The 9,032-nt window shown below is 34.2% G+C and overlaps 1 protein-coding gene across 1 annotated transcript; it reads left to right on the top strand.

Moving 5' to 3' along the window:
* Positions 1-263: 263 nt before the first annotated feature.
* LOC145600984 (PHD finger protein Alfin1-like) lies at positions 264-8,683 on the top strand. The gene is made up of 5 exons (XM_081656876.1): positions 264-705; positions 825-857; positions 5,825-6,053; positions 7,878-8,004; positions 8,094-8,683. The coding sequence occupies exons 1-5, from the start codon at positions 609-611 to the stop codon at positions 8,370-8,372; spliced, it is 765 nt and encodes a 254-aa protein (XP_081513002.1). The 5' UTR covers positions 264-608; the 3' UTR covers positions 8,373-8,683.
* Positions 8,684-9,032: the final 349 nt, after the last annotated feature.

Here is a 9,032-nt window from a genome sequence, read left to right on the forward strand (position 1 = left end):
AATATAAACGTGCTTAAAACTAACATTATTGTTATTATCTTAGGAAACTAAAATAAACGAAAATAAAAACAACATGATTTTTATTACCTTACGAAAACGACATTATTATTATTGTTAATAAAATGACATTATTATTATTGTTAATAAAATGACATTATTTTTATTACCTTATGAACCTAAAATAATGGAGAAAGAAATAGGTTTAATTTTAATTATGGAATTGAATGGTACATTATTCCCCCTTCAAATAAAAAGTCTGCTCTTCTTATAGTCCTTGACAAACAAAAACTGCTCAAAATAATTTCAATTTAAACCCACAAAAACAAGCAGAGTGAGAAGGGGGAAGAAGAGGGGAGAGAAGCCCTAAAAAACCCTAATTCAATTCTCTCTCCATCATTCTCAACCTCTCGTTTTCAATTGATTTGTGCATTTTCTTCTCATAAACCCTAATTTCACTGTTCTTCATCTTAATTTCTTCACCCTCAACTTTAATTCCATCAAATTGACGTTACAATTTGCTTCGACTCCATAAATAATTTGATATTACAGTCGCTAATTCACTAAATACTTCAAATTTAGGTTCCAGAAAAAGCTTAAAAATAGATTTAATGGAAGGATTGCCGCAGAACACACCGAGAACGGTGGAGGAAGTTTTCAACGATTTCAAAGGAAGACGCGCTGGTTTGATCAAGGCGCTTACTTCTGGTCTAATTCTCTCTCGTCTACATTTAATTTCTCTATATTTGACATACTTTTATACTATAATTTCTTTGTTTTGATAATTAATTATAATTGTATTATTTTTCGAATTTTTAAATTTTCAGACGTTGACAAATTTTATCAGCAATGCGATCCTGGTAAGCCGCTTTACTCACTCTTACGTTTGCGCTTTATAATTGTTTTTTATTTATATTTAATTTGTTATAAGATTAAAATTTTGATTTTTGATTGTATATCTAGGCAGTTAAACTCTCTACGTTACTTGATTTCGTGTTTCGGTTCTGAATTGTTGTTGCTTAATGTCAGGAAGGCATTTTTGTTAAGTTTTTATTGATTTTTGCTCAAAATTTATTTTTTAAATATACTCCCTCCGTGTTTAAAATTTTCGCTCTAAATATAATCCCTCCGTGTTTAAAATTTCCGCTCTAAAAATATACTGCCTCCGTGTTAAAATTTTCGCTCTAAAAATATACTCCTGCCGTGTTTAAAACAAATTTATTTAACCAAGGAGGGAGTACATTGTTATGGAGTAGTTATCTTATAGTGATATTTATGTGTTAGTGGATCATACCATGTCTACGGTCTTGAGGCCAATTAGGATTAAGTAACCGACTTCATTAAAGACTAATATAGACTTAAGGCGATATCCTGACCTTCCACAGCTTGTGAACTTTGTGTTTCTGTTCCTTTTTTTTGGCAACTTGGCATACACAGAGTCTCAAGTGGTTTACTTCTGAAATAGGTGTCTCGAGTCTTGTCATGTATCTATGTATTTTGTATAATAATTAACGTTATCCACTAATCATTGGTTCTTTAGTATCTAGGTTCCTTGAGACCATTGTTTTTTTTGTCCACTTTCATTCTTGCTTGATTTTAATCTGCAGCGACGGATGTCTTTATTTCTGGATAGTTACTGAAAAATCTAGCATTGGATGTGATTTTTGCATTGAAATAGAAAAGGTGTAGCGAGTGTTTTTTGGTGAAGGAGAGTGGCAGAGAGAAATCAATTCTCATAGTAGTAGGATGATCCCATGTGATATGAATTTGTTGCTGCTTGCCAGGCTTTATTTTGGCAGCCTCCAATAGCTTAGTTGATTGGCAAGTGTTATTGAACATTACATGCAACTTCAATTGGTCAATTTATGGAGAGTCAAGGAGTTTCTCATGCTGAATAGTAGCTGCTAATGTTTTTTTCAGCACTGGTCTAGCTAATATCCATATTCATAAATTTAGTCTACATAAAAAAAAAAAAAATATCAATGTCTATCCATTTTACCACATCGTTGGTTAAGGTATGCTTTGAACTAATCCTGTCAAATGGGTTGGTCAAGTTAGGCTAGAATAAAGTATTTGGGTTTGGCTTGAACACTTATCAAGGCAATAAAAAGAGTGCGATATTGGTTTGACTCAATGGGTTAAGGGATTTGAATTTGCAAATTTAATAATCATATATTTGGTCATACTGTAAGCCACATATACCAAGTTTCAACGATTATGTTGACAGTTATGACCAAATTAAATACTTCTTCCGTTTCTTATTAGATGACACGTTTCATTTTGGCACACATATTAAGGAGGGATGAAAGAGAGAAATAAAAGACAAATATAACCTTGCCTACTGCCACCCACCTACTCCTACCCACGTAGATTATAGTGCACACTACCAATTCTCCTTGGACTTAATGGATTAATCAATCATCTCCATAGCCCACCACCACCCACCTTTTACCAGCCACCATCATCACCTCTCACTAGCCACCTTTACCACCTCACTTTCTCCCCACAAACAAACTTCAATTCTGTAATTGAAAAATAATCCCATAACTTATTCAAACCATTTTCACTTCATCACACTCCTTTGAGTCCTCTCTATTCTTTCTCTCTACTCTAGAGGAATGTAATAATGGCGGACAACCTAACCTCCAATTAAATTCCAAATTCGAATGCATAAACCACCAATGTTTGCTATTACTGGCCGTATTTCCTCGGTTCCACCGACGATTAACTCGAATGTGCCGCCGCAAGAGCCACTAATGCTGCCGCCTTCAAAATTAGAATGACCCATCAACCTATAAGGTCACCAATGACAAAAATCAGAGAAGAAGGAGGAGAGAGAGGTTGGTGACGGGATTAGAGGTGTGAGAACTCCGACGGCCGTGAGGAGGTGAGAAAATGGAATGGTGGTGGTGGTTGTGGGGAGGAGAGAGAAAATTGGTGTGTCCATAGTGGTGATGGGTGATGGCTAGTTGTTGTGACAGAAGAAAGAGGGAAGGAAAAGAGAGGAGAGAGAGTGTGGGCCTATGAGAAGGAAATTAAAGAGATGGGGGTAAAAGTAACATTTAACATTACCTTTGTTAACCAAAATAGAATCGTCTCAACTAAAAAAAAACTACCCAAAAAGGAATATATGTTAACTAAAAAAGCGGAGGAAGTATACTATCTACATTCACCACTATTAAAACAGACTATTTTAATATTATTTACTTCCTCTTTTGGTGTTTAAATATTGCAACAACAAGGATTCAAACACATCGCAATGCACAAATTTAATCATAAATATCTATAAATATCCACAAGTAAATATTATAAGAATTTTAATATTATGAAACTATAAATTGAGATGTTTCAAACACGATCCCACATAATCACAATAGATTATCAAATGATACTGGTGAATGTTCAATAACTCAATTGTTGCAATAATTGAAGAACTCAAGATGCACTTAATGTAATGGTTTTCGGGTTAGTTAGGTAAAAATAGGTTTTTTTGGGTTGGATACATGCGTGTTAGAGTCAATATATTTAATGCAATGTTTTTGGGTTTGTTTTGGGTCAAGTGGATTCAGGGATAGCATGTGCAATCCCCAATCCCACCTCCCACCCCCACCTAAGAAAGATTATGAAATTTGAATTTTACTAAGAAAACCAAATGTTTTTAATGTATAAAGTTTATTGTAGCTAATAGCTGGCACTAGTCTTGTGTTGGAATTTGTATTCCTTTTTTTTTTTCCATGATTCATTATGGAGTTACCTTTTCAATTTTTGTTCTTTTCATTCCTTTTTATTTTCTAAAGAATAAGATTCAATTGTTCGGTTTTCATCATTTGTTTGTACTATTCTTTTCCATGTGAGAAAATCATACTATTTCCTTCTTTGTAATACCTGTGACTGATAATGCTAATGCGTATATAACACTCATTATATGTCAAGGTAAAAACATTATGTTTATACAAATTATTTATTTTTAATTTTGTTTAATTTTATTTATTTTTTATGTATGTGAGGTATCATTAAGTTATTTACATTTTATATTCAGAAATTAATTATATCCACACAAATTAATTTATCCTTAGAAATATTTTATTTCATTTTGGGTAAAAGGTTAACATCGTTCTTATATGTTGAAAATTTGTGTTTCACAGTTTTCATGGACAATTCTACATCTTGCCTTTTTATTTCTTGCATCATAGGTTCGCTATCCCTACACCTCATAATCCTATATTATCAGGTTTAGGGTTTGGGTTAAGTTAATATTTACAGGTCTATGCGGATCACCTTGTTGCTTTTGCAAGTTTCTCAATAGGACAGGAAATTATAGCATATCGATCTGTAGACCATACCTTGTTTAACCATGATTATTTTGGCCGTCTCTTCACAAATTTCTTGTTAGAGGTTCTTGTGTCTGTGAATTTTGTATGGATGACATTTTTACTTGCAAATATTTTCTTCTACAATAGCTTGTGAGCATAGAATGCTGGTCTTTTTTACATTTTGTGGTATTGAATGGGGCAGTTGAAGTGCCTTTTTTTTGGTGGGTGGAGTGGGAGATATGTGTTGTGTTAGTTTGTTAGAGATGGATGATTAAGGTGTGAACAAAGTATAGATTACATTATCTTATAAAATATTGTGAAATTTTATTATGATTGTGTTGGAATACTTATGGCATATTGTTGTTTTTGAGAATGAAAGATTTACTATGCCCTTAATTTGAAGAAGTTAGTGAATTATTGTGTGTATGTATTGTAGGAGGTTGTGGGGGGCGGGGGGAGGGGGGGGGGGGAGGGGAAGGAAATTTGTTGGTTAGTTATATAGTAGTGTTCCATGTAAGAGTCTGCTCGAATTTTTTTGTTTTTAAAATAATGAAGTCATGATTTGGTTGTAGTGCTGAAACAGTGAAATGTGTGGGTCATTTTGGGTATGATTTGCTAATGACATTCAATGCTGTATTCTTTTTCTAATGCTGTAGTGACTCATGGAATAAAGACCTCATGTCATAAAAATTGTTATTATTGCAGAGTTCTTGAATTGATGGATTTAATGCTAGTTTAATGAAGATATCACTGATAAACTGCTTTAATATAAATTTACAAAAGTGAGCTGTTGATTGGGGTTTACTTGGAATTAGACAAGTGGTCTGTGCTAAATGGTCAATAATTAACCCAGTAAAAAATAACCCATTTTTTCCCTAGATATTAGGCCACTTTTCCACATATGGGCTCCATAGAGGATAGGTCACTTTCTAAAGTAGCTATTAAGTAAAAAAATTTATGTATCTGAGGTGTCATTAAGTTATTTATTTATTTTTTTTAACTAATTTATGTATGGCACCCAAGACTTGGGGTTGAATCCTTGTCTACAGGCTCTCTCTATACTGTTTATTTGATACAGCCTAGTCATGTCACTATGTGCGATCTACTATGTAAATTTCTTTTTTCTTTTTTTTTTTTTTTTTTTTTGGAGAGGGGGGGGGGGGGGGGGGGGGGTGGCGGGTATGTTCTCAGCTGATTGTGTCTCTATTCTTATACCCTATCCATTATAGCTTGTATTTCTTCTGGTTAGGCCACTGGATTTGATCCTACAAGTTTTAACGCTAAAATGGTTGCAAGAAGTTTTCATGGTAATTTTGACTGCTACACTTTCAATATCCCTCATATGCTTTTCTGTTGGATATTTATTAATATTTAATATCAAAGAAGCTCATTAAGCTACCACCTTTTATCGTTTATTTTAGGGTGACTGATGTACTTGGGATACGTTTTACTAATGATATCATTTATTCACCTGTTAAGTTTACCTGAAAGGAATTGTTGTTTTTGACTTGCAGAGAAGGAGAACTTGTGTTTGTATGGACTTCCAAATGAAACATGGGAAGTCAATCTACCTGTGGAAGAGGTACCTCCCGAGCTTCCTGAGCCAGCACTAGGTATTAATTTTGCTAGGGATGGCATGCAGGAAAAGGATTGGTTATCATTGGTTGCTGTTCACAGTGATTCATGGCTACTTGCTGTAGCCTTTTATTTTGGTGCTCGCTTTGGTTTCACTAAGAATGAAAGGTAGTTCTTATTTAATTTACTAGGAATTTTATGGTTGGTGTGATAGAGTTGACTTGATAAAATCATGCTTCAATTTTTTTATTTTTCTTAATTTTTAATTTTTTTCTTTGCTTATCTGTGTTTGTTTGTTTGTTTTTTTTAGTTTGTTTATTTTGTGTTTTTTTGCTTATCTGTGTTTGTTTGTTTTTTTTTTTTTTTTTTTTTATTTATTTATTTATTTTTAATGTCTCTTTATTTTTGAACTCCATAGAATGTTACTAATTTTCTTATTGGGTTCCATTAGCTGATTTCAGTATCTTACATTCTTATTTAATGGGTCATGATGAGAGATATTATTAGTTTCCACTAAGTCAAGCAAGCTACAAGTGTGAGTGCCTTTGCAACAGAATGGAAGGAGCCGTAATCTTGTCTCGGCAACACTTCCAGTTTATTCTCTATGTCACTTCCAATTCTGGCTGTCACCTTAGTCTATTTACGGATAGGGATGTTAGTGGGGCAGGTTAAGTAGAGATCCCCGCTGCATCCCCTACATTTAGGTGGGTAAGGGTGAATATATGGTGGGTGATGGGGATAAAAATTGTACCTGCCATGGGCACATTGAGTTGCAATAGTTGGCACCTTAGCATTGTGAGTCGCTGACTGACAAAAGTTGCATGTCTATGCGCTTGTTTCTAGGCTGCTTCTTGCGCCTTATGTTTTAAGGCCTTAATGGCTAATGTGTAAGATTTAGAAGAAGAAAAAATATAGCATCAAACTGGAAATATTGGTCTTTTTATTAATATCTTTTATTTATTTTTTATTTATTTGGTGGGGAGGGTAGGGTCGGGCAAGGGAGTGGGAGTGGAAGGGTTAGTCCAATTCATGGTCTTGTGCATACTGCTATAACAGTCCAGCTTTGATGTGAAGACTTTTCCGAAGCTCAGATGTTAGCACGGACTGTTTATTTATTTAGCTGAGTTTATATGGTCAGCTGGAAGTGGAAATTGATGGTCAGCTTTGGGCTGTCTAGTTAGGAGAAAGGATTTCCTGATTTCAGTCTCTGCCTTCAGTTCAGGTTTTTCAGCGTTACTTCTTTGGACTGATGCATATAGGATCTTCTTTGTACTTTCAATATGCCTTAATTGTTATCCCCTCTGTTTTTGAATACTTGCAGTAACTATTCATGCATTTGACCACATTAGATTACTACTCTAGGGTGATATATAAACAAGTGTTATTGTTTAATTCAAAGTATGTTGTTGGATAACTTTTTTTTTTTTGTGATACATGATTACATTTATTTAGGGTCAAACTTGTGAACTAATAAGCGTGCAAGTCATACTGTATCAAGCAAAAAAAGATGGAGGGAGTCCGTACTTTTGTTGTCTGACATGTTTCTTGCTATTTTACGGACAGACAATTACGTTGGGTTTGATATGATTTGGCCTAGGATTTGTTCTTCATTTAAAACTCACTAATCAGTACTTATGTCAACTAAATTGGAATTAAATTGGAATCAATCTGAATTTAATATTGTTGTTAATTGACCTACGGTAGCTCTAATATAAACTAACTGAAACTTCACTGAATTTATTTTTGAACGTGTATTAAGTTTGTCTTTGTATGGTGAAAAGAAAAAATCCATGTTATTTATCAGGCAGCATGAGTATCTTGATTATTGATGAGACAATATATATATATATCTCTGGTTTTTAATACATGCAACAAGTTGACGTTAACATAAATTCATTTAAAGTTAACTGGTCGAATGTATTAAGAAACGGAGGAAGTATATATATTTGGGGTTTGTTTGTAGAGTTAATGTGTTGTGGGATTTGGTAACAGGAAGAAGCTATTTCAAATGATAAATGAATTGCCAACTGTCTTTGAAATTTTGAACGGGAATGTGAAGCAACCAAAGGATCATTCTGGTCCTCATAACAGCAGCAGCAAGATTAAATCTGGTGGAAAGGTTGCAATTTATTTCTTGTCAATTTAATTGAAAAACTTGCAGGCTATGTTGTATTCTAAATAACCTACTTCTCTTGCTTTCAATTCTAGCCGGCACGACAGCCCGAGAACCACATTAAGCCTGTGAAAATGCCTACACCACCGAAGGAAGTTGAGAGTGGCGGTGAAGAAGAAGAGGAAGATGATGAACAGGGAGCAACCCTGTGTGGAGCATGTGGCGACAACTATGCTTCTGATGAATTTTGGATTTGCTGTGACGTTTGTGAAAAGTGGTTCCATGGTAAATGTGTAAGAATCACACCTGCTAAAGCTGAGCATATCAAACAGTACAAGTGCCCTGGCTGCAGTAGCAAGAGAGCTCGAGTTTGAGAACTTCTATTAGGAAGAAGCAACTAGCCGAGCAAATTGGTCAATTCAAGGTTTGGTACAGCTTCATTGATCGAATCAAAAGTCACAATCTTGTAGACTTATATTTTCCATTCGCTGTTAAGAACAGGCAGGTCAGCAGCAACCCATTTGATTGAGTGAAATTAGGTTATGTTTCTGGATGAATTAAGAATTTGTTTGACTTTTTTAATTTTAAATTTCTTGAATTGTTAGGAATTGTTTTCCATTTATGGATTGCTGGCAAGTTGACTCGCAGCAGAAGTTCATGTGTTATGTTTAATGCTCAGTTTTTTTTAGTTGTCTGCTGTCTTTGTCTTAGTCTTCATCTCATCATCTACTTCTTAACAAACCATCTATATCTTAACAATGTTAGTCTTTTCATATGCCGGTAAAGTTTAATGCTCAGGATTTTTTAGTTGTCTTCTTTGTCTTTGTCTTCCTCTCATCTATTTTCTTAACTATGTTCGTCTTTCTCGTATGCTAGTACAGTTTTTATGATCCAAGGATTGGTCAATTTTAGTATATATGACATTTTTAGCTGCTTGGTTTTGATATTGCTAATTGAATTTAATATTGATCTCAATTCTGTGATTTTGATCCAGTCATATATCTGACTGTTAAAGAGAATTGTTCTCAAGTATA

This window comes from Chenopodium album, chromosome 21 (assembly GCF_948465745.1).
Source record: "Chenopodium album chromosome 21, dcCheAlbu1.1, whole genome shotgun sequence".
Taxonomy (NCBI): Eukaryota; Viridiplantae; Streptophyta; class Magnoliopsida; order Caryophyllales; family Amaranthaceae; genus Chenopodium; species Chenopodium album.